Consider the following 26,828-nt stretch of genomic DNA (forward strand, 5'->3'; position numbering starts at 1 on the left):
GTGTCATTTTTATTATAACAACAACAACAATAATGACATCTTATTATAAGGAATATACCCTACTTCATATAGGAGGGAACTGAGACCTAGAGAAGGGAAATAATTTGCTCAAAATCACAAAGCTAGTCAAAAAGCCTCAGATGAGAACCTTAATGCCAAGTCCAGCATTGATCTGGCATCAGTCAGTGTCCAAGCAGGAAGCACAAGGCACAATTAAACCAGGAAATGGGAGGAAGTTTAATGGAGGGATTATTTACAAAGCTGTGGGCAGGGTTTCTGGACCCTACCAGCTGGTGAAACACCCAATGCTAGCAAGAGTGAAAGTTATCACATCTAGACTGTCAACAGAAAATGTAGAAAAACCGTAGCTGTCACTATAAGTGTCATAGTCAGCTTCACAACAGGGACTCTGGCCTTTGGAAGAGGAATACAGCTACTATTAACACAATGCCATCAAGGTGGGAGCCGAAAGAATCACCACCACAGCCTCCTTCTTGTCCTCCTTCTTTTTTTTTTTTTTTTTCTGTATTTTTCTGAAGCTAGAAACGAGGAGAGACAGACTCCCGCATGCGCCAGACCAGGATCCACCCAGCACGCCCACCAGGGGGCGATGCTCTGCCGCGACCAGAGCCACTCTAGCACCTGGGGCAGAGGCCGAGGAGCCATCCCCAGCGCCTGGGCCATCTTTGCTCCAGTGGAGCCTCGGCTGCGGGAGGGGAAGAGAGAGACAGAGAGGAAGGAGAGGGGGAGGGGTGGAGAAGCAGATGGGCGCTTCTCCTGTGTGCCCTGGTCCGGAATCAAACCCAGGACTTCTGCACGCCAGGCCGACGCTCTACCACTGAGCCAACTGGCCAGGGCTTGTCCTCCTTCTGATCTCCCTTTGATGTTTCCCGTTGGCCACACGCAGTGGGTAGTCATGGGCAAGGAGTGCAGATGAGTCTGTAGACACCAGCCTCCCAGACCCAGAGCAGGAACAAGACTAGAGGGTGGCTTGGGAGTCCAAATGGAGATGCCTTCCAGATTCTGTTGTCTTATGAACCAGGAGTTGAAGACCTACAGGGCCAGTGACAATTCTCAGAGTCAGTCACACTGCTCTTCTTGTAAGATTTGTTACCAATTTCATGACATCTTGGCGGCTGACAGCTGGCTCACACATATGCATTGATATTGAGTAGTTAGTTATAGGATTAAGGAATTTAGCTATTTCATGAATGGCTCAGAATCAAGATATCCCTAGCTTCTCTACTCTATGGGGGCACAAAGCCTTTTTCTTTAAAAAGTAAGTGCTGTCCAATCTGTGGTTACATCTCCTCATTGAATAATTGAAAGAATCACTTTATTTCTCTATGCTCCAGTTCTGAAGTCATTATTTTCCCTGTTTATCCAAAGAACATGACGATAACAAAAGGTTACTTGCTAGATAATAGCAAGAAACAAATGCAAAAAATGAAAACTGGATTATATGTGTGCTTTTTATTTATATACATGTTTACATGTTTAATTTATTTGCTTCATAATAACACTTATCCAGTAGAATCTCAGTGCCCTCATTCAATCAAAATGATTGATTCACCAAATTAAAGCTTTATTCCAGAGGTTTTGGTTGTTGATTTGAGTAGCCACCGGAGGGTAAATGCAACAATGTCATTATGAGGCTGAACTACTCATAACCCATAAGCTACCATCATCCTATTGCCTTGTATAATTGCAAAACATAATTTCCTAACTTTACTTCAGATTTTTGGTATTAAATACAACATAACAATTTAGTGTTTTGTTTTTCCTGGTAACATATTGATTATGGAAAGTCTTAGATGCCTCTCTTGGCGGAGAAGCCAGCAGCATTTGGCTGTTGGATTTGTTTTCAAAAAGTGACTTGAACTGCCAACATGCTGCCAATTAAAAACACAACAATTACCTCCAGGAAGTGTTGTAAAAAATATTTACCCTTCTGATAATTAATTTTATGTGAACTTCTTAGTGAGTTTAGCTAAACGCTCTGGCTTGGGCATATTCTCAGGAAAAAATTTGGAGGAACTGAAAGAAGCATAACTCATGAGGGTTTGTAAACTTACTTTGCAAGCATATAGCAAGGTTTTTCAACTACATCATCTGTAGAAGCTCGAAAAATATTCATATCACAGTGGAATTCTCAGATGTTATTTCTACTTATTTAACAAAGATCTCGCACGTACAATGTGACTGGTAAGGTTCAAAGTACTTTGCAGAGTCTAATTCATTTTATCCTGAAAACTATCCTGTAAAACGGACGTTCTTTGCTATTCACATTTTACGAAGTCGGCAACTGAGGGCTGAGAGGTCAGTTCAGGTGCCTAAATCACCTCATTGGGGTTAGGCACGGGAGCAGGGGGCGAAGTCTGTGTGCATTACCAGTTCTCTAGTTATATTCAATGTTTTGATCATTTTACAAAAAAAAAAAAAAAAAAAAAAAAGTCTTTTTCCACTGACCTGCTGATTGTACAACACCCTGTGCAGCCCCGGTGGACTGTGGTCTCCGGACCTCAGCCTCATCACGCGCAGCTGAGCCACCCAGACGGATCCTCAAGTCTCCTCCGAGACCCGCCGTTGCAGCAGCAGCGAGCTGGCACTGCTTATTTCTGGCTACGACGAATGGATGTTCCAAAGCTAGTGTTCCACTTCCTTCCTTCATGGTACTCTCCTCCCCACGGAAGGCAGGAAGTTAGAAAAGGGAAAAGTTAGAAACTCCCTTTAATCCAGTTTTAATATCAATCAGCTGGTCATTTACTTATTGTAAACTATGGTTTTACTAAGTAGAGTAGTTGTGCCTTCTGTTTGTATGGTCTCTTACCGGTTTTAAAGTTCTTTCTCTTATCCCGTGCCATCCTCATAGAGCTCCTGGGAGGGTAACAGGTCACCGGGGTTCCAGTCTTCTCTTAACAAACTAAGAAATGGAGAGATTAGTGGCCTCTAAACATAGATGTTTAGAGATACGTGGAAAGATGGGAATTCTTTTTCCTGGTCTGTCACATATCTACCAAGAATCTTCATTAAGTCACAAATGAGCCTTGGGATGAGAAAGTGAGAGGCAGAAATCGCAGCGAGAGGGGTTTTGAGACGGCTAGAGCTAGCGCATGGTCAAGGCAGCTGGACTCACGTTCAGAAAAATGACTAGAAAAGGATCAAGAGCCACATTTAAAGACAAGACATGAATAGGATGCCAAAACCGTCAGCAAAAGCGAGCTGGGTATTGATTTCTGAATCAAGGAACCAACTGAAACTCAGAGTGAGAAAATGACACCAAAAATGAATCATGTAATCCTCACTTCGATCAGAGAACTAAACAAAGAAATTAAATGGCTAACCCAAGACCTTCTAATGACTCAGTGTCGAAGGGGAGATTTCACCTCAGTGCCATGTCAGAGCTTCGGGTTTTCGCCACTAGACTTCCCTGCCTACAGGCGAGGACAAATGCCGCAGAAGGAAAAGGATGAACACGTGACACATGGTGAAGGTGTAATTGGAAACAATGGGGAACAACTGGTGGTATTTGAGGGAGAGATCGGAAAGGGACAAAGTGATTCCACTGAAAGGATACTGGTGACCCTGAGCAAGATAAGGAACTGAGAAGGCCACAAAAGTTAAGAGAAGATGATCACTTCATTTCAGACATGGCTTGAAGTGTCTGAAGGACAAAGCCATTCCTGAAACAAGCTTTATTGTCAGTTGGTAGATCCCTGTTGTTCAAGCTCCATGCGTGAGGAAACCATTTTTCTTCCCATTTGATTTTACCCCCATTTTCTTTATTGTTAATTTGAGCCAAAAGGGATGGAGTGACGACAACTTATAAGAAGGTACATAGAAATTTAGATAAACAAAAACATTCCCTTTTTTTTTGTCTCTTTTATTAGTGATTTCATAATTGGTCTCTTGTGCAGTTTCTAGGAGAAGTCATAAATACCAATTGTCCTTCTGCATTGACCTAAAAGAGTAAAATTCAGGTGAAACGTAAGTCCGGCCATGCCAGTCTCCGTTATTTCCTTTATGCACTGAAATAGGAACCTAACACTTCAAGCAGACTCAATTTTACACCCCACCAGGTCTATAGAAAACAGAGCATTGCTACATTAGCTGCTTAGATTGAGGGGTTAAAGTGTAGCCTTCTTACTTCCAAATAGCTTTTTTTGCCAAAGAATTGCAGAGCAGCAAGTATGATAAGCAGAAGTCCTTTACAGAAATACTGGCCCATCTTTGCTTGTAAGCTTTCAGAGGGAAAGAGGAGAAAAAGAAGAACAAAAAGACAAGGTCTGGAGACACTGACAGGGGAAACTTGATCCACCTTTCAGCGAAACATTTACACTTGAGACTGGGTAGAAAAACAACTGCACCGTACATTGTAGCATTCCCCGAATCTGCTTGGAGGTAGGCATGTTCTCTAGTGAGTGTTCCTAGAGGTAATAAAAATCACTTTTAATTTATCTCAATGACAGTGCAGAATTCATCCATGCTTTAGGTGAGCAGATGTGGCAAAATTATTCTAATAAAAGCGGAACGCATGCATATGGATACGTACGATGGGCCATACATTATGCAAAATCCTTTACATGCCTGATTCCATTTAATCTTCAGAATGATTGTTCAAGTGCTCTTATCATCACCATTTAACAATTGAGGAGAATCAGGATCTGAGGTTGTAAGTGACTTGTTCTAAATTATAAAGCTACTAAGTGGCAGAGCTGGGACTTGAGCCCAGGTCATTTAGTCATTGATCAATCTTTATCATTACCTACCACGTGGGAGACATTAATCTTGATACTGAAGTTGCCACCCTAAACAAGCCTGTGAACCCTGGCAGCAGACTTTCCAAGGTTCGTACTCTGGGAAGTGGTGCTGTGTGACCATGGGCAAGTTACTTAATCTCTCTGTGCCAGTGTCTTCATCTTTAGAACAGAAACCAGTGTGCTCACGAGAAAGTTATGAGTTCATGTTTGTAAAGTGCCCACACAGAGCAAACACTCTAAAAGAGTGGTTTTGCTCTCATTATTATATTTTTAGGACCAAAAGAAGAATTTTGAGAATATCAAAATTCAGGAGAAACCCTAGTGGTAGGGCATCTTTAATTTAGTATAGTATCTTGGGTTCTCTTTCTTCACCTCTCTTCATTGTTTCACGACTTCCTAAAATTTTCTCTTTGATCATAGTTTCTCTCAGTTGTTGCCTTTTCTGGCAACAAGCATATCCTAGAATATCAATCATTTTAGTATGCCTCTGTGAGCAAGTGTAATCACATCTTGTTTCCTTCTGCCCTCAAACCAGCATTTTTATTGTAGATTTTTCTCTCTGTGTATAATGTCTGGCAATATAATATTTATTTCCTTTATTTACCAAAAAAGCAAGTAAGACCCTATCACCTATGAAATAATCCTCTTCTATAAAGGGCCCTTTGTGACTTGCTGCAGTAATAATGTGGATAATGCTAATAATAAGCATTCTAATAGGTGACTGTATTTTAAAATCTAAATTACTCTGTGAAAAGAGTAATTTATGTTTGTAAATAAGGTAGGGGCGACCCATTCATATATGCTGTGAGAAATAGCTCAGGCAATTTTCTTGTGAGTAGTTATATTGTATAACTGATTGACTTCAGTCACAAAATTGCAAATTAATTCAAGTTCTCCTGGAATAGAAATTGCAATGTCATTGCCAACAACTACCTCTCACAGAAGACCTTCAAGATAATTGGCCATTTTCAAAGAACTTTTTATTCTCCAGATGAGATATGTATATTAAATAGACTAAAATATACCTATAAAGAATTTTTTTGTTGTTGTTTCTAACAAAAAAAAGTGAAAGAAGCACATGTTTAAGTGACAAACCTTGGAGGGGTCCTGTTGAGCGAATGAGTTGTAAAATCTGTATTTTCTGGGATTTTTCTCTTATTGCTAAAGATGGCCGCTGCTCTCCTGTGGTGACACTCTCACATGATACAGCTAATTGCCTTTCGTGCTTGGGAAGGGGCTTGGTGATGCTAATGTGTGTTGAGGGAGAGCTTTCGCACCAAAAAGTTTCAAAAGGAGGAGCTAGGAGGCAATTTTGAGGAGAGGAGACCGCGCTGTGGTAGCGAGGAGGAGCCCATGTTGAAGTGGGGCAGGAAGGCCACATGGAGGAGGCGGCCAAAACGGCGGAATGCTGAAGGAGAAGCCAGTTTGTGTAAGAGAAGGAGATGGGGAACAGAAGTGAATAAGACTGGTGAGGGCCTTTGATTCTAGGAAAAAAATGGGAAGAGTGGGTTTTGATGCCCCATGTGTTTGTCTTTTCCTTGTTGGCCAGTACGAGTCTAGAATAAAGAAACATGGCCCACCAGTTCTTGGCTCTTGTTGCGTCCTTACCATCTGTCCGGATTAAATGCAAACCTGCATTGACCAGGCAGTTGTGATGGCGGCCGCAGCTACTGGCCTTACAGGTCCCCACTGTTCTGGGTTGTCTGGGACATTCTAGGGCTCCCCAGTGTTTCAGATGGGTGGATTGCTTTCTACTTGTAGGCTGTGCATGATCAACTTGGATTTAACCACTCACATACTTTCCTTAGTGCCTGAAAATAGCTCCTGGTGGGTGGATGGGTGAATAGTTGTGAAGACAAGAAGAGTTGAGGGGATTCCCAGGCCTTCACATGTTTGTGTAAAACATTTGAAGTTGGCAGAATTTAAAGAATTGCTTCCAAAAACTGGTCCAGGTTTCAACTCTCCATCTCGAGAAGGCAAATGCCAAAACAGGGAGAAGAAAGACAGGTTTGTGACCCTGTCCCAGGTCCCAGCTCCGCCACTAGTTAGCTGTATAAGTATGCAGATTTGAGCACATTCTCATTCTCAACCCTTCAAAAATCTGCCTTCTCAACTGATTATAATGCCAACCCATTTGAGCACCAGAGGGGTTGGGACTAAGTAAGGAATGAGGCACTCTGAGTATGTGGCACCCTGCTGATTCCCATACAAGTTTTTTTGATGTAGAAAGGAAGAGAGGGGAAAATCTCCCGTGTCATGTAAAAGAGCTTTGGAAATCTTCCCACAGGCAGCTGTATCTTTGTCCTGATGGGTCAGACTTGAACATTAAATAGTTATTTCTTCCTGCTGAATTTCCCAGGAGTAGTTTCCAATGTTGTAGTCAAGAATCCTCCAGCCATGTTTAGGGTAAAGCTACTATCTGGAGTGAAATTAGTCCAACTGTCTCTGATACCTGCCACAGGACCCGGCTTCCAATTAATACCATGTAACAGATCATTAGAAGGTAATTGTTCTCATCATGATGTTATTGTCATTCCGATCACGTCACTATTAAATCAGTTTAATAAAGGGCAGACGTTAGAGGAGTACAGACTCCGAGGTTATTTTTTTATAAATGCAATAAAGCTATATAAGTCAAGTCGGCTGAATCTTTAGCTTAGACAAATCAATTTCAGCCCAAATAGAATTTTAAAGTTATACTGTCTATTATCTTTTTATAATGAAAAATGGATACTTTTTCTTAAGAAAAGGTTATGTTGTATTGAGAAATGGACCTCCTGGTAGATACACCCACTCTGTTTGGGGCGCATCAGATTTATTTACGTTTATTTTACGTTTTTATTGAGCATGTTAGCGTGCCAAGCTAGACGCTGTTGGACCAGTGCAGACAGTAGTGGGGCAGAGGCTGAGAGAAGACAGGGGGGCACGGGCCTTGCATGTTGGGAGAGGGTAAGGCAAGGGCTGGACTCTGTGGGCCTGAACGGAACACTGAACCACCCTTTCTTTAAAAAAAAAAAAATGACATCATTTTTTATGAAATGCTTTTATTTCAGCATTACAGGCCTTGTTTACAAGCAGGAGTATTAGAACCACAGGCCTCACATTCCCGTTTGTTTATAAAGCAAGGGTTTCTGTAGTTACAGTCTGGAAGGTGTGATCTGACCTCGGATAGAGACAATTTGGCATAATTATGAGTCGGGCTGTAAGATGCCTTTGCTGTATTTTAAGAGAAGTGGCGAGAAAGGGGAGAAAGATGACTGGTTTTAAAAACTCATCCTGTTTTCCCAAGTGATCTGAATTCCAGTTTGTAGCCCAACCGTGTCATGGCCTGAGGGAACCATTGTCTCCGTTTAGAGAAAAACCTTGGGGCTTGAGAGACTTGAGTCTAAGGAACAAAGAAGAAGAGAGACAGGCTGGGAGCTCACAGTGGCTGGGCCTGGGAACTTACTGTCTGATTAAAATTAAGTCTGTTAGAAGATGCATGAATTAAAACACTACTTGCATCAGCATGGCACTGGAAGAATAGCAGTGTGGGGTGTTGACAGGCCTGGAGCCGATGCAGGAGGCCGAGTCCCGCCTGGCTCTGCGGTTCATCCGGGACGAAGCACTCCACCTCCCGGAACTGAAATTTCCCAGGGATAAAGCAAGGAAATGCAAACAGCCTTCTGTGTTCTTTCCAGTTGTGGGCTCTCCTCACTTCCACACCTGATTCTACTCTTTTTTCTTGTAAGCAGTAGAAAGACAGAGATAGAGACACACAGACAGGAAGGGAGAGAGATGAGAAGCATCAATTCTTCGTTGCGACTCCTTAGTTGTTCATTGATTGCTTTCTCATATGAGCCTTGACCGAGGGCTCCAGCTGAGCTGGTGACCCCTTGCTCAAACCAGGGACTCCGCACTCAAGCTGGCGACCCCATGCTCAAGCCAGATGAGCCCCGTGCTCAAGCCAGTGACCATGGGGTTTTGAACCTGGGTCCTCTGAATCCCAGGCCAATGCTCTATCCACTGTGCCACCACCTGGCATTCTATTCCTTTCTAATCAAGGACCCCCATCATAGTGATCTCCAGGCAGCCAGGTATATTTCCCCCAAGGCATTGGGGGTTCTTGGACCACCTGGATTGTGGTTTTTAAATCTTTTATCCCCTAGGATTTTAGGCCAAAATATGTAACTGTTACTATCTCAAATAGCATGTTGCCTAAACCATGATCTTTGGTGTCAAAAAGCCAGAGACCAGATCCCAGCTTTGTCACTCACTAGCTGTGTGACCTTGAGTAAGTTGTTCAAGCTTTTTGAGTCCCAGGTTATTCTTTGTAAAAATAAGGGCAATCACAGATATACCTCACCGAATTTTTGTCAGGATTAGAATGAGATCATATACAGGCAGGTTGGAGCAAAATCTCTCGGTAGGGTGATGGATTTTTATTAAGAATCTCAGCAGAATGCTTAAAATATTGGAAGTTAGGTCTGCTTCAATACTAACTAGCCACTTGAACCTTGAGCAAGTCACCTAAAATTTCCAAGCCTCAGTTTTCTCATCTATACATTGGGGATGATAATCACTCTCCTGATGGATGTTGTGAAGATGCAATGATACAACTGACTAACAAACTGCCCAGCACTGGCTGGGCCCACCTGGCGAACAACAAGACCTGCTTTTATTAGAATCGTATATCGTTTGTATACAGGTAGATATATATTACTTTACCGGGGTCATCATAACAAAAGGCCACAGACGGGGTGGCTTAAACAACAGAAAGTTACTTTCTCACAGTTTGGAGGCGGGAAGTCTAGAGTGGAGGAGTCGGCAGGGTTCGCAGGGCTGGGTCCTCTCGGGGCCTCTGTCATTGGCTCGCAGGTGGCTGCCTTCTCGCCGTGTCATCGCGTGGCCTCTCCTTGTGCATGGGTACCCCAGCTCTCGCTCTCTCTTTCTCTCTCTCTCTTCTTCCCTCCCTCCTTATAAAGACACCAGTTGTATTGGATTAGGATCCCACCTTTATGACCTCATTTTAAAGACCATAGCTTAAAGACCATACCTTCCAGTATTGTCCTGGGGGGGGGGGGGGGGTCAGGCCTTCAATATACTATGAATTATACGGGGACACAGTTCAGCCCGGAGCGGGGTCAGAAGTCGGACTGCAGTAGACGAAGGAGAGAGCAGGGGGTAGGAAATGAACCTAGTGAGTGAAGTCCGTTTATGTTTCTGAGACATTCAACAGTGCAGGAGAGGAGAGGGGTTGTCATTATTTTTATCATTGTTGAGACGGCATGTGGTCAAGTGCAAAGGGCATAAGCTTTGTCATTTAAAGACCTGGGTGTAAATTTTGTTTCTATTTTCTTTTTCTCCTATGTGACACCTGGCCAGGCGGTTCATCTCCTCTCTAAGTCTCAGTACCCACACGTGAAAAAAATGGACAGTTATAGCTCACCTTGGAGTTATCACAAGGACTAGAGACTATCATTAGAGCCCATCCCCTGACATATTCTAGGAGCTCACTAAATGCTGAGCGCGGGATTAAAATTGCCCCAAATGCCTGCCCCTCAGGGGGAGCTGTGTCACATTGCGTCTGTCCCTGCTGAGTCACGCTGTGCTCACCAGAGTCTTGCCTCTAGGAATCAGAGTTTTGATTGGGTTAGGTGGTGTCGCTTTTTTTAACTTACCATAAACGTGATTGCTGATGATTTCAGGTGTGTTTGGAGAGCCTGTCAGGCTCCTAGAAATAGAAACAGCTCTCCGGCAAGTTGGAGTCATTAAGAAGTAAGGTATACCAGTAAGATGAGAACACAAGAGGAACTGCAGGCAGGCACTGGAAGGCGGATGCTTTGGACATTGCCTGTGCTATTTCTATTATCACACACACTTAACTCAATTACCCTGACCCCAGGGCCCTAGGTCTTCTGTCTCCGTCTCAGCATTTGCAAGTCAAGCGGCAGCTGGGGGAAGGAACTGCGGTGGGCGTGGCGTGCGTTCCCACCGCTGTGGGGTTAAGAGGCCAGGAAGTTAATGCGCTGTTTTGTTTCTTTCCAATGGAAGGGTCACTAGGTCCAGAGGAGGTTGCGCTATGATTGAAAGACTGCTCAGAAAATCTGATTAAATGTCCTTTCACTTCTAGCCTGTGCTGTATTTCTCAGAACCATGCACAGTGATTCCAAAGAAGGCATTTCAGGTCCGCCAGCGGCCCAGGAGCCTCAGTCTGAGGAATACTTTTCTAGAGGGCAGCTAAGGTTCAGGGGCCCCCGGAGGAATGGAAACGCTAGCAAGCAACACCATTTGTTTACTGACTCATTCAGTCATCCATTTACCAAGTAATTTTTGAGTCACAAAGGGTTAGCAGAGTCTAGAAGATATGCGGGTCTGTAAGACATTACTCCTGTCTTCAAAGAAGTCTCAGCAGAGAAGACAGTCATGAACAGATCACAGGATTTTGCTTTAGATCCTATACGAGAGGAAGGTAGGGTGTGAGAACTCTGACCAGGGAGCCATCAGATTGCATGGTGGAGCAATCCGGGAAGGCTTTAAAGAGGAGGCAGTACTATTTGAATTGGATCATAAAAGATATATACATTTCACTGGATGGGGGGGGGGAACAGAGGAACATTTCAAGCTGAAGAAATTATAATGTAAATGATTCAAACAAAGTTTCCATGGGGACCTTTTAAGAAAGCAGAGGCTTGCTATTGTCGGGTTACATTAGATCTGTTCTGTGGTGTTTAACGCTGCAGTGGCAACTATATACAATACCTACAACCCAGCCCCATTCACTGGAAGAACAGTGATCGATACTGGGGAGGACCATCTTCCTCCGTTCTCTCTTGCGTGGGACCCATTGAATAGAATCAACTTACTCCAATGAATAAAGGAGAAAATAAAAGGATTCCTTTTTTGGCTTTTTTGATTGTCCCCATAAAGCTCAGGCCAAGGGTAAGTTGCTAATGCCTAGATGCCTTTTATCGGCCACTGTACCTCTTTTTCACACCCTTTAGCTGCAGACCCCCCCAAATTCTCGTCAGCTTTACCAGCCCTGAGTTTATTGCTGGTCTTCCCATCCTTTTGTGTCACTGGTATTATTCTTACCCATCCATCATCATCTGCAGCTTTTCCAGAGCACTGTTGCCAAGTGAATGATTCTGATGTGAAACCTGCAAAACAAGGTTTCGCTTTTACCTCCTCTTCCTCGTTTTGACAAGCACTACCATTCTGAGTACTTGTCTCGTCATCGTTCTTGGTCTTTTATAAACTCCCGGAGAGCAGTGATGAGGACCCGCCGAGATTAGGCTTCCAGTGGCCTTCCTCCCCCCACTAAGTGAGGATGGTGGCCCCTCACTGCCCGCGGAGAGACGGGGCAGTGAGTAGGAGCAGATGCTAGTGAGAGGCAGCATTATCACATATCAAAACGATGTGACTTTTGTACTAAAAAAAAAATGACTACATTTCCAATGGACACATAAAAACATGGACGTGGAGGTGCTGGTGGCCCTGGGTGCAGAGTGGATGAGAAGAAGCTGTTCTGAGCCCAGCCCTCTGCCTCGGGAACCTGCCGCTAACAGGAAGGAACGCAGCGGAGGGAAGCCCCGGCCTCAGGACTGGGCATGGGTGCTTCTGCCCGTGACAAGTTTTTTGGACTGGACTATGGCAGGACCCTAAGATACTGCGCACAAAACTTAGGGGATATCTCCACTTCATATTCATTTTGAAACATCCCCTAATTCTTGTGAGCAGTCTATATCCCAGAACATCCCACTGTGTGTTCCCCGTGACCCTAGAACAAATTTGCAGATGTTTACCAGATGTTACTTATGGGGAGGAAAGGTTCTATAGACAAATACCTTTTGCTAAACACAATTCTTTGTTGAAAGTTTTCTCAAAACATCATATTCCTGGTGTTTTGCTCCCAAGCTGTGTTAGCATTTACATTTCCCAAATTCGTATGGACTGAGGATTATTTTGCATAGAACATTTTAGAGAAATTATAGTATAATTCACAAAGCAAAGTGCGATCTTTTATAATTTACCTGTAACTATGGATTTCTTTGATTATAAAATAGGGTCTAGCCAGAAATTCCCCTAGGCCCAGGTCCACCCAGAGTGCACCCGCGTAACCCGGGTTTGTGCCAGTCAAACTGGCAGCAGATTTCACGCACCTGATCCAACTACAGTGTTTGCAGCTCCAGGAAGAATACTTTATTTCAGAAAAATCCTTGTTGAGTATTAGCCAAGTCCTATCTCACAGATGTGTGATCCAGGGGTGATATTGTTATTAAATTAAAATTCTATTTTTAGAACTAGTACTTGGTATAATATATACATACCCAAATCCCAGGTTTTACGTTTCCATGATTTTTTTTTTTTTTTTTTACTTTTCAAACTGTACTGGAAAATGCTAGTATTCTAATGTTTAATGACTAGAAACTATTTAAAACATGTAGAATTAGCTTGGCTTAACACTGTAAACCATGGGAACTATAAAGATTGATTGGCAGTGTGAGAACCATTCCTCTGGAGAAATGCTAGACATCTAACGAGCATCCCCCTGTGTCCCTGTGTGTGAGCCCTGGTGAGGCGTGCCCCTCCCTAACACGCTTCTCGCTCCCCCCTGCAGACAGCGTGGAAGATGAGCTGGAGATGGCCACGGTCCGGCACCGGCCTGAGGCCCTGGAGCTCCTGGAAGCCCAGAGCAAGTTCACCAAGAAGGAACTGCAGATTCTGTACCGAGGATTTAAGAACGTAAGAACTCTCTCTTTGATCTCACCTTCACGGAGTCCTCTGAGGAGCCTGGAGGCGGGAGAGGGGAGGGCCAGGGAGAAACGCGCTGTTCTGCGAGCGCCCCGTCCCATGTGCATTTCCTACCCATCTTTCCCGGGGCGAATCTTGTCCATAACCCTTAGGACTTGGCACCCGGCTACTCATACATCAGAGGGACACATTCAGCAAGGATGAGTGAAGGAGAAAGGTCTACTCAACTCAATTCTTTCTTAAAAAAGGCTTTTATTTCTTAATTTTAGAGAGAGGAGAGAACGAGAGAGAGTGAGAGAGGGAGAGAGAGGGAGAGACAGGGGTGGAGAGGAGTGGGAAACATCAACTCATTGCTTCTCATCTGTGCCTTGACCAGGCAGGCCCAGGGTTTCAAACTGGTGACCTCAGTGTACCAGGTTGACACTTGATCCACTTTGCCGCCACAGATCAGGCTCAATTCAATTCTTAGTTAGGATGTCTTTTTTATTTTTCAGCTCTAATGACATCATTTCAGTAAGTTCCAATTATCTCTGTATTTTTAAACTATAGTTTGATGTTTGACTTGAAACTTGGCTGTAAATCGGGGCCCATCAAGAAGTCCATTCCTAGCATTGGAGAGAAGTCACAATAAGTCTGATAGTCTCTAAACGACCGTGCTGCCGATGACTCTAGACCACAGGCGTGTGTAGGAGCCCCTGCGTCCAGGTATCTGTGATACAGGTGTTACCACGATTCTCCTTCCTCAGTGAGTCATCTGCGAAGGAGTGATTGTCCCTGCACAGCAGAGGACGAGGGTGAGAGACAGTGAGTGGTCCAGGCGATCTGTCAGCCACACACTCTTATTGATCCTTGCTCTGTGTGCAGTATTGTTAGCTATTGCAGGTTATTCAGCCAGAGAAGTGATGTTTCAGTCCTCAGGAGCTTATGGTCTGGATAGGGAGATAGAAGGCTTGCTGTCATGAATCTTTTTGAAAGCAATTCATCTTTGAAAGTACCAGTGGTTGTGGTCATGTATCAATGGCATGCACAGCCCAACATGCACTGTCTTCTTACACATGTATAAACCATGGGGGCTATAGGAGCCCCTTGAGATCCAAATTCAATTGCTTTGATTCTTTTGCAAACCCACCTCCAAAGAGACACCATTTCCATGGCCTGTAGAAGCCTATAGTATCCAAAGATTTCTGTTAATTCCAGCCTCTTCCAATCTGACCACTTCAAATAGTGCCCCTGTCCGCCCTCACACAGGCCAGTGGAGAAATTGTGCCCCTACTTTGATATCCGCAAAAATTTGGCTCAGAGAATTGGTAATTGTGGTTGGGTTTTCAGAGTATATTGATAGGGTTCTATCATATGTATTGCACACAACCTTCCACCATGTCTCAGACACTCTGGGGGGTCTGTCTCTTTCCCATGTCTGCTCCTCATCACTCCTGGGCTTTCTAAAGCTTTCTCCCCCATTACTCCTCCAACACCTGATTCTCTGCTAGCATCCAGGCTTTCTGGGGGGACACTGGGTGGGGGATGGAGAGGATACAATGGAGATGCATGTTCACTGCACAGACACAGGACACTCAATAAAGGGGATCTTGGTGTATACTGTGTCTAGATGACACATAGAAATAAACATGCATAAAGAGGAAGGGGATTTATAGAATTTCAGTTATGCCCAGGCTGCCAGTTTGCAGGGTTCAGAGAGAGCAGGACTTGTAATGAAACAGCTGGACTGACTGCTGGCAGCAGCAATCCGCCGAGTGGCAACGCCGGGGCGGGACAAGGGAGAAAGACCAAGTGTTGGCCCAGAGTAGATGCTATGAAAGGCTGCTACATCATTACTCCAATACCGTCACTGTAGGTTTCTCCACGTGGGTCCCCATGCCTTTCACCCCGTGTGTTGCAAACTGAATCGTGCTGACTGCCATCAGTGACGTCAGGGGCCAGCGTCTCTCAGCCATGTCTTATCTACGTCACAGTCCACAGAATCCTGCCCGGACTCTGAAGTCTGCACTCATTGACTTCTCTTTCTTCTTTGCCTACTTGTTCTGTGTTTCTTTAACTTCTTTCTCCCCCTCTTTTCCCAACGTTTCTTTCTCTCTCTTCTACCCTTCTGATCTCTTTCTTTATTTCTTCATTCTCTCCCTCTTTTCTTTCTTTCCCTTGCCTCTGTTTCTTTTCTCTCTCTTCGTTGTTCTCTCTGTCTTCCCCCCAACCCTGCCCCATGAGATAAATTTGCAACAGACTCTTATATGCCTAAAGCATATTTCACATACTTCTTTAAAGGAGAGGATGTCACAATTTACTCAGAAAATATTAATCAATGTCTCAGAAAAATCAAACAAGAGTGGTCTCTTAATGTTTGTTTCTTGTCCCCTAGTCAAACATACAACTCTATAAAACACGCCCTAGCGTACAGCCACGGAGTCCCTGCAGGAGGCTGGCAGGCCCAAGTTTTACAGGATGACAGCCAGCTGGACCAGCCTGGCATTGGGGAAAACAGACCAATTACCCTTGGTTTCCTGAGCACCAGTTATCTCAAGCCCTTACCATCACGAAAGTCATTTCCCTGGAACCAATTAAGGCATTCATTTTTCATGAGACCTTTTAAAACTCCCCATATTTTGATTAAAAGGATAAACTATTCATCAACATCTTAAAATAGTCACATGGAAGTGACTTAACATGTCAAGGCACCCCACAAGTCAAGATCACCCGAGCCCCCCGGTTCCTTCCAGCACCGAATCTCTGATAGCATCTCCTCAGTGCCAACATAGGTTATTCATAGAAATGGGGTAAGGGAGAAAAGGAAGATGGTGGGAGAGAATTTCTCAGCCTCTCACCCCGTCTTACCCATGGAGTCTCCTCCATATTTTTATTTCTTCTACCACATGCTGAGCTGAGTCTCTAGAAAGAGGCAGCTGCTGGAAATGGACACTACTGTCCATTTCTATGAGAGTGTGCCTTTTGTGTGCCTCAGAATCATCTGATAGACTTGCTAAAAGATAGACTTCCAGGTCCCAGCTCAGAAGACTAGGATTTAGTACAGGGGTTGGGAATCTATGGCTCGCATGCCAGATGTGGCTCTTTTGATGGCTGCATCTGGCTCGCAGACAAATCTTTAATTAAAAAAAATGTTAAAAATATAAAACATTCTCATGTATTACAATCCATTTATTTCCTACCACTCATGTTCATGGTTGCAGGTGGCTGGAGCCAATCACAGCTGTCCTCTGGGACAACACCAAATTTTTATTGATTATGTATAATGTACATGGGTCGTTGTATGGTTCTCACGGAATTATATTTTAAAATATGTGGCGTTCATGGCTCTCTCAGCCAAAAAGGTTTCCAACCCCTGATTTAGTAGGTCTAAGACTAGGGAAAAGACTTTTCCCTTTTTAGAAGTTCCCAGGCGATGCCAGTGCTGCCTGTCAGGGGATCGCACTCTGAGACTCGCTGGTCCAGTGCAGACATCATAAACTTTGGTGTCACCCAGACTTGGGTCCGTCCACACATGACTTGTTTAGGCCACTCCCTTGAAATCGGTAGCCTGTATGTTCTTGTCTCTGCAGATTTGGATGACGATATCTACCTTGCACAGGTTTGGGTTTGTTTGTTTAATTTTTTGCTTTTGATATATTAAGGTGACAAACATGAAGTTAAACAAAAAGGAGTTATTATCGCGTGACCCCAAATAGGAAACCTCACTTTTGTGTCCCATCAAAGTGGGGCATTTACAGTTGGCCTACATCCCTCCCTGGCAGTGTTGTGGGTATTGAGCAACCTTTCTAATTATGTATCAGAAAGGATACAGAAAAATGCAAGGTATTACCTACACATCAGCAGCCTTAAACTTCACCGCATGGCGCAACCATCCCAGGGGCTTTACAGCGTCCACAGAGTGGGTACCGCGCTTGGTGATGCTGATGGAATTGCTCTTAGAAGAAGCATGAACATCTATAGGCTCTCCAGTAAATTATAATGTGCAGCATAGACTGAGAACCTTTGAGCTGGATATATAACATCCTAGATGTAAGGCAATGCTGTCACACGTGCACACACACACACACACACAAGACCTAATTGTGATAAGCCCTATAATGCCAAATACCAATATCAGACTGGCTACATTGGAACCTTATAAGGTCCTTGGTGGTGGGGTGTTTGTGTATATTGAGGGGTGTGGGGAGTGGGAGTAACTTACTTTAGGTAAGCCTGGGGTGATGCTCAAGAATCGTTTTTATTTTTTTAATTAAAAAAAAATCTCTTTTGATAGCTTGTAGAAGGTTATATTTGAGAACAGCTGGCCTAGAAGGTCATGCAGGTATTTGTATACAGGATTCATAAACTTGCTTTACTGCCTCTTTCAAAATGCATTGATTTTAAGATGGCTATGCATCTTCGGCATTTCCTTTCATGATTAATAATTTGTAACCTATTCTTTCCATCTTTTAAGGCACAAGATGAGAGACAGGCAAAAACACAGGGTGAGGCAAAAGTAGGTTTATGGGAGTACACAAAACATAGTTCATTTTTATATTATTATTTATTAATTATTGTATTATTTTTCCATACACACAGCTGTAAACCTACCTTTGCCCCACGCTGTGGTTAGACCTAGATGCTTTGGACACCTGGCTCCTTTCTGTCCTAAATCTTCATCCACTTTCTGTTCTTTTACTACTTGGAATTATATTAGGTGAAAGTATGAACCAGATTCAAGTATATCTTTAAGGCATCGCTTTCATACTTGTTAATATGGGGTCTAAAAAATTTTAAATTAATACCTTTCCTCCCACCTTCTAAGTTCTTCTAGCTGAGCTAATAACCAAATAAACAGTTACAGATTAACAGGATAAATATTAAATTGTAACACACCTGCATGGGAAACTCACATAAGCAGGAAATAGTTCAAAGACAGTGAGGTAGCACTGGGTATGTGGTCTTCAGACAAAGAGAGAACGGGGTCTTAGATTTCCAAAGTGAGAGGAGAGATTTGAAAGTTCTGAGGAAAAGGGGAGCTCACCTGGCAAGAAAATCCTTGCTTAGACACTCAGGAACAGTGGGACACAGGGGATGTCTAGCTAATCAGCCCCTGCCAGAACCCTTCTATTTACCATACGTGATTCAAATCAGACTAAGGCAATGACCCACAATTCCCGTCCTGGAGTAGACCTTTCCCCTTGATTCTCTTAGGCCAGTGGCTTCTTTCTGAGTCTTGTTTTTTAACTAACAGCTTAAAAGCAATATCCCAAAAAGATAGCTTTAGGGTGGCAAAGCCTTGGTTCTCTTCATTAATGCCCCTTTTCCCTAAAAATGTGAAGAGTTAGTATCCTTTTTATCTAAAAAGAAAGTTGTTTGTATTCATTTTCTATTGTGCATAATAAATTACCATGTATTAGAAGCTTAAAACTCACACACATACACATTTATTACTTATTAATACACAGTTTTGAGGGTCAGGGGTCCAGAAATGACTTAGCTAGGTCCTTTGCTCAGGCCTTCACAAACCTACAGGGGAGATGTTGGCTGGGCTGCATTACTTTTTGAATCCTGGGTCCATGTTTTTTGGCAGAACTCGCTTCCTTGTGGTTGTATTTCCAAGGTCCCATTCTTATTGACTGTCTACCTGGGGCCACTTTACTCCTAGAGGCTTCCCATAATCCTTTGCCAATGGTCTGCTCATAGGCTCTCTGATAACATGGCAGCTCACGTCTTCAAAGCTAGCAAGGGAGAGTCTTTCTGCTGGTCTTTTATAATGTAGCATAATGATGAGTATGACAGCTCAGCCCATCACCTGGGTTAATCCAGCACTCAGGGCCAGAGGGTTAAAGAGGGTGTGATTTATTGGGAGTCACCATACAGTGTTCACCACAGTGGTGTTTGTGAGGGACAGCAATCCTTGTGGAGTGAAGCCACTCAATTTGGTTTGATGTGTCATATCTCAAGTATAGTGACTCCCCACCCTCAGTGTTGTCCCTGCATGCAGACATCTCCTTGCCGATTTTACCAAAAGGGGCACCAGACTTTTGCTTGATTCCTGTAAGAGTTTTTATACTGTGACCAAAGGAACCAGCAGGCGGTGACTGTTCTTGGATGGGGTTTTTCCACCCGACTCACAGTGCCTGAGAACTCTCTGCACTAAGACCTTTAAAAATAGATGATGGGAGCTTAGGATGAAATTATAGGGACCTTCAATTTTTGACACAGTACATTTACATAAAAGGCATGAAATCCTACTTAGGGTGGAGAGGGAGAGGAGAGGGAAATGAGTGGGATACGGTGGTTAGGATGGCGAAATAAGCTGCTAATTGTACAAGGCAATTGCTCTCTTGTCACCAGCCCTCCGAGGCATTCTTAAAGCTTTCATAGACTGATTGTGTGACCTTCAGTAACTCACTTCTTCCCTGGCAGCTTCTGTCTCCCTGTCAGCAAATTAGGGATTAAGATCTTCCTTTCCAATCAGAAGGGGGGTGGGTAATAATTGGTTTTGTTCTGCGCTTGAAGGACTCAGATAAAAAGATCTTCCTTAAGTGCAAAGTATTACTCATGTACTTTAGAATCAAAGTATAAGTAGAGAGTTAAAATGTTATTTCTTATGCCCTAGAAAAGTTTTCTGTCAGATTTCCAAGACGCAGGGCTTTCTGAGGAGAAGGTTGTCACAAGTCTATGCAGGTAAACATGGCTGCCTTTCTGACTTCCAAGGACTGATACGGTACAAGGGCTCTCCCGGGTTTAAACCATTTCCTACCTGGGACAGGTCGCTTAGCTTCTCTGAACATCAAATTCTCCTTTGAAAATTCTGTTACCAATACACATGTATATGAGATAATGAGAAATATTTTGTATAATCCCTTAATTTAGAGTGTGGTTAATAGGCATGAGATCCTTTTGGTTCATAAAGACTCTAGGATGTTATCTTGAAGTAAAAAAGATAATGTGATTAGATTCTAGCTCTGGCTACCATTTGGCAATATAGTTGACCTCACTGGGCTTCACTTATCTGCAAACTTGTGGAAATAGCATCTCTTGGATGGTGTACAAAGATAACAGATGTAAAGCACAGCATACAAAACCTGTCTCATGATGACACTCAAAATGTGGCCATTATTATTATTATATTTTGTCATTGTCATCATTTGCACCATTGTCACCATGCTGCTCCCATGAATTGTGTACTGTCCACAAGCTCTTTCTTAAAATGTCTTTGTCCCATGTCCTTGCCTTAAGGACAAAATTGGAAATATAGTAGTGCACTTTATTTTGGTTTGATTTTACTCTGTCCTATAAAATCTTGTAGAAACTGACAGTCTCACAATGATCTTATCAGGATTTTGTGAAATTAAGACAAATAACAATTTTTGATCTGTTCAACCTATAATGCAACCTAGAGATGTAGGTAATTTTAAAAAAACAACTTACATACAAGCAACCCTTATATAAAACACAATTCACTAGAAACACCTCTAAAATCTTCAAGATTTTCTCTCCTTTTTTTCACAACAATCCTGTGAGTAAGATCATATTTTATTTCTCCCTTTCAAGTCACAGGTGGGTTGGTCCAGATTGATGGGGTAGTTCTGCTCCAATAGGACATTCAGGGATCCAGGGTCCTCCAGTATATTTTCCTGCTCTACCCTGGCTAGGCTTCTACACTATCTGCATTGCATAAACTTGGTCACTTTTATGTGCAGAGGAAAGGTAAAAGAGCCATAGATCAAGGGCAAACAACTTATCTTCATTTAGCGATAACACTCAAGTTATGTACATCACTTTCACTTGCATCCCAAATGTTTATTAGTCACATGACCAGCCAACTCCAAGGAAAGCTAGGAAATACATACAGTCTATGTCTGGTCAGCATTGTATGTAGATAGAAGGAGAAACTACATCCGGAAAGCAACTGGCACTCTGTAAAAGCCAATAAACATTTCTTTTACTGAATTTTTCTAGGGAATATAGTAAAGATTTCTTATATTAGTCCAGCTAATCCTCCTAAGACTTTTTTTTAAGTCTGGGAGTAATGTGTCAATTTGCTCTTTAAACTCATATACCCCTTCATGGATCAAGATTTTGAACATAATAATAGTAAGTCTCTGCCTGTTGAACGATTTGAGGTTTCTGACTTCCCTTAGCACTGTACATCCGAAGTAAATAATACATAACAAGTTCAAGAGCAGCTGCATCCGCAGAGGTCTGTTAGTGCATTTGTTGCACACGGAACCCAGTCTTCACAGCACAGAACCGAAGTGCAGGATGCTGGTAAGACTGCTGTGCAGATCAATTTTAACACCATTAGTCCTTCGGACTCTTTTTTTTTTTTTTTCCTTTTTTTTACTTTTCAATTACAGTTGACATACAATTTTATATTCGTTTCAGGTGGACAACTCAGTGATTAGACATTATACAACTTAATAAATGATCACCCTGGTAATTCTTGTACCCATCTGACACCACACATAGTTATTAGACTATTATTGACTATATTCCTTATGCTGATCTTTACATCCACATGACTATTCTGTAACTACCAGCTTCTACTCCTGAATCCTTTCCCCTTTTTCATCCATTCCCTCTATACCCCTCCCCTCTGGCAGCCATCAGAATGTTCTCTGTGTATATGAATCTGTTTCTGTTTTACTTGTTCATCTATTGAGTTTTGTAGACTCAATTTTTGATAGATATGTATTTGTTGCCATTTTGTTGTTCATATTTTGATCTTTTTTTTCCTTCTCTTCTTAAAGAAGATCTTTTAACATTTCATGTAATATTGGTTTGGTGGTAATGAACTTCTTTAACTTTCTCTTGTCTGAGAAGCACTTTATATGTCCTTCAATTCTAAATGATAGCTTTGCTCAGTAGAGTAATCTTGGTTGTAGGTCCTTGTTATTCATCACCTTGAATATTTCTTGCCACTCCCTTCTGGCTTGCAAAGTTTCTGTCGAGAAATCAGCTGACAGTCTTATGGAGGCTCCCTTATAAGTAGCTAACTGCTTTTCTCTTGCTACTTTTAAGATTCTCTCTTTGTCTTTTTACCATTTGCATTTTAATTATGATATGTTGATGTGGGGCTCCTTGGGTTCATCTTGTTTAGAACCCTCTGTGCTTCCTGGATTTGTATGTCTATTTCCTTCACCAGGTTAGGGGAGTTCTCTGTCATTCATTTTTCTAATAGGTTTTCAAATTCTTCTTCTCTCTTTTCTCCTTCCAGTACCCCCGTGATGCAAATATTGTTACATTTGAAGTTGTCCCGAGGCTCCATACACTATCTTCATTTATTTGCATTCTGATTTTTTTTTTTGCTATACTGATTGGGTGTTTAATTAATTTATTAATCTGCTTCCTTATATTTTAAATTGCTGACTTGATTCTTGGCTTGATGTACTCTACTGTTGATTCCCTGTAAATTAGTCTTCATTTCAGTTAATGTATTCTTCCTTTCTGACTGATTCCTTTTTAGTGGTCTCCATGTCCTCACTAAGTTCCTTGTGCATCTTTATGACCATTCTTTTGGACTCTGCATCTGTCAGTTTGCTTACCTCCACTTGTTTAGTTCTTTTTCTGGAGATTTCTCCTGTTCTTTCATTTGGGACATGTTTCTTTGTCTCTGTATTTTGGCTGCTTTCCTGTGTTGGTTTCTATATGGTAGGTAGAGTGGCCATGTGTAGCAGGTGTCCTGTAGGGCCCAGTGGCACAGACTCTCTAGTCACCCAAGCTGAGAGCTCCAGGTGCGACCATGTGTGGGTTGTGTGCACTATCCTGTTATAGTTGAGCCTTGATTGCTGTGGTATCACTGGGAGGTATTGGCCCCTATGCTGATTGACTGCAAGGACCAGGTGCAACTACAGCAGAGGCTGTGGGAGGATTCGAGTACCATGTTTACTTACATCACCATCTTGGCTGGAAGTCTAGTCTTCTTATTCTTTTTGAAAGAACTAATTGGTTCATACAAACATATCACTGGGAATCCAATCAATAATTTTCCAATTCAGTACATGTTTCTTAAAGACCTAGCTATGAAACTTCGGATGTCTTATGGTTAAAACTAAAAACATATCCGGGGCGCCACTCATCATTGCGAGCTATGGGAAGTGAACCTACCCCATAAAGTCAGATCATTTTTTGTTTATACAATTTCCATTTAAATGGGGTCATTAATATAAACCTAACTGGCAATTACTCCTGTGATCGTGGCAGGTATTCAAATCTTCATTAAAATAAGGTAAGTTTTCAAAACTTTAAAGTCTTTCAATAATGCATTTGAGTTGAGAGTGTTAGACTGTAAATTATCTTAAATCTGTTTTCATTCATTTAACTTGAGGGAAATACAAAGACATGCATAAAGGAAAATGAGATAGAATCAGTAATTTCCTTATCTGTGCATATTATGCTCATATATAAACTATGTTTAATATATGGCATTCCAATCCCCATAGAATTTTAGGAGATTAAGTCGGAACTTCTCATCTATAGCTCCTCCTGGTCACTAGTTTTTTCCACAAGCAAATATTGAGCACAATTCTTTATTGAATACTAGTAATATGTCAGGGATGTTGCTAATATTGAGTACATAGTAATGAGTAGAAGAGAATTGCCTTCTACTCACAGGTACTAGAGGCTAGTGTAGGAAGTATAAAATTAATAAGAAACAAAAGAAATAATTAACTTGGGCATAGTTTTGGCTCTTTGTTCAGTTATATTTTGTTATAGTGACATCTACTCACCATGCAGAAAACTTTAAACAACATGATTTACAAAGAATAAAAATAATTTTTTTAAAAAATTTCTGAGGATCACAAAGGACCATTTCAGTAGAGTACATAATGTTACCTCAGATTAACTCATTGTCTTCTTGAAGGCTTTTTTCTATTGTTTAACAATCCTTAGTTAACAAAAACAAATGTTTGTAGAGTAAGCAAAAATATTACCTACCAAATCTTCAGGCTGATAGACCTTATATTTTAAATGTTCAAAATAGGTCAATAAGGAACTAAACCAAACCATTTTTTTCAAATGTGAATTTCAGCCACTAGAGGTAGGCCAATGTGCAACTTCACTTCTGTTTTCCTTTTGAATATATCACCTTTTCATCTTCAAAATATTCTGAAGGAAACTTGCATAAACACACATAAAACATGACCATAATATACACTATAGATTCTATAACACTGAGGAAAGGATAAAGTTTAATTTTCAAAAATGTAACCCAAGAGAATTACTGTTATTTGGTGTCATATTTAGTTCTTAACTTCTCAGAAGCCAAGTAGTCAGCTTGTTTTTGTGTGTGTGTGTGTGTATGTGTATGTGTGTGTGTATGTGTGTGTATGTGTGTGTGTATGTGTGTATGTGTGTGTGTGTATGTGTGTATGTGTGTGTGGGGGGAGTGTTGTTTGTCTTTGCACTGGTTATTCATAAATGGACCAATGATACTTTCTCGTGTGTGTGTGTATGTGTTTTGATTTTAGGTACTCTTAACATAGTTCCTGGTTATATCACACATTAAGCAGGTAGCTATTTACTTAGTCTGTCTAGCTTTCTGAACATTATGCCCTTTCTTCTCCTCAAAAGAGATCATAAAAAAATGTTTGTAAAAATGTTTAGAGAAAGGAAGAACAAAAACTATACCAAACAGTAATTTAGTGCCTTCTCACCAGGAAATAAAGTGTATAATCTCTTCAGTTAAAATCCAGATTGAATCTTCTTACCAGAAACGTGGTCCATCCAACACAGGGCTCTTCATGGAAAAAAAAAAAAAAAAAAGAAGTAAACATTATTTGAAATCAACCCACTGCCGGAAAGGTTGTGATTAGTCCCTCTGTGGTGTATTGTTAGAACTTGTGGTCTGTAATTATTGCAGGACTCTGATTCCCCATGTGTTATCCGTGGTGATGGGAAGCGGGGTGGACAAGGATGTCTCTCGTGGAACTAATATTGGATTAAACACATTTTAATATACCGTACACACAGCTGAGCCACTGCAGCTTGTCGGCAGCTGAATTGGGCACCATGTCTCTGTGTATGGAAGCGAAGGCTAATAATGACGACTTGATTTCTCCTCTGGAACGCCAAATAAAGCCCCTGTTCGTTCCCTAATGGAAGGCAAGCGTATAACTGCGCACGGTTTGTATTATCATTAATAAGAGCTACTGACTTATTGGATAGATTACACTTATTGAAAACAAAATGAGAACATGCAGTTGATTGCCAGCCTTTTCTAATGAATTAGTGTTTTATGTGACTAGAATATTCTTCAGTTGATCGTAGGGCTTTCTGCTCGATAGCTTCCAATGAGCGGGCGTTGAAGCGAGGCCATCGCCAGCAGCGCCTCGCACTGCCCTCTTTCGGGTGTCACTAGTACTGCAGATTTAGGGAGGATGCGGGTTCCGGGGCACAGGTGGAGGACTCGGAGCCACTGCATCCTGGGTTCCGATCCCAGCTCTGACACTTACTAGTCCTTTTTCCCTAGGAAAGCTCCGTGGACCTCATCTTCCTGATTTGTGAGGGAATACTATTATCTACTCGTACTATCGGTGACAAATCTCACAGAAATAATGTGTAAGTGGAGATGGGTTTACGTGATGACTGCTATTGCTGAATTTCTGAACCCTTGCATTGTATCAGACCAACACAAACAAACACGTCCTGTGCTGACACTCTGGGTTTTGTGGTGAAGGTGAATTATACATCCAGGGTTAATACACTTTTAAGAACAACTAATTCCACCTTCTCCAAATTTTGCAGAGACAAATATTGAAGACTTGACCTATGTGATGGTGATTTGTCCTGAAGCCAAATAATCAGTGACCTGGTCAATGCAGTGATGAGACCTCTGCCCTCTTTGCCTCCAGACCCTGTTTCTGCCTCTTCATTCAGGATTCTCTCTGCTACACCAAACTGCCTCCGAGGTTCTAGGGCACCTTGTCCCATTCACCTACCAAATCATGACATCTCGAGTCAGCAATTCACACAGAGTTATCGAATTTCTGCGGAGTATGAAACTGCAATTAACACTGGGAAAATGCATAGTAAGCAAACAGATGTGAGTCCTGCCTTCAAGAAGTGAAGGGACCATGTAACTTGGTGTCTTATATTTTTCTACATTATTATATATAACATGTATACAAATATTATACACACACACACATACACACATGTTATATAAAACCTCCAGTGGTCGGCAAACTCATTAGTCAACAGAGCCAAATATCAATAGTACAACAATTGAAATTTCTTTCGAGAACTAAATTTTTTAAACTTAAACTATATAGGTAGGTACATTCCTTATCGAGGTAGTGCCCGCACATGGTATTTTGTGGAAGAGCCACACTCAAGTGGCCA

At 42.1% G+C, this 26,828-nt stretch overlaps 1 protein-coding gene across 4 annotated transcripts in view; it reads left to right on the plus strand.

Moving 5' to 3' along the window:
- Positions 1–26,828, plus strand: part of KCNIP4 (potassium voltage-gated channel interacting protein 4) — a 1,009,396-nt gene that overhangs the window by 897,786 nt on the left and 84,782 nt on the right. For 3 of the 4 annotated variants that reach the window (XM_066280675.1, XM_066280674.1, XM_066280673.1), the window contains exon 2: positions 13,360–13,484. In XM_066280675.1, the coding sequence (XP_066136772.1) occupies positions 13,360–13,484 (125 nt within the window). The remainder of the gene's footprint in view (positions 1–13,359; positions 13,485–26,828) is intronic. The other variant, XM_066280672.1, reaches the window with a different exon arrangement.

The sequence above is a fragment of the Saccopteryx bilineata genome, chromosome 5 (genome assembly GCF_036850765.1).
Source record: "Saccopteryx bilineata isolate mSacBil1 chromosome 5, mSacBil1_pri_phased_curated, whole genome shotgun sequence".
Taxonomy (NCBI): domain Eukaryota; kingdom Metazoa; phylum Chordata; class Mammalia; order Chiroptera; family Emballonuridae; genus Saccopteryx; species Saccopteryx bilineata.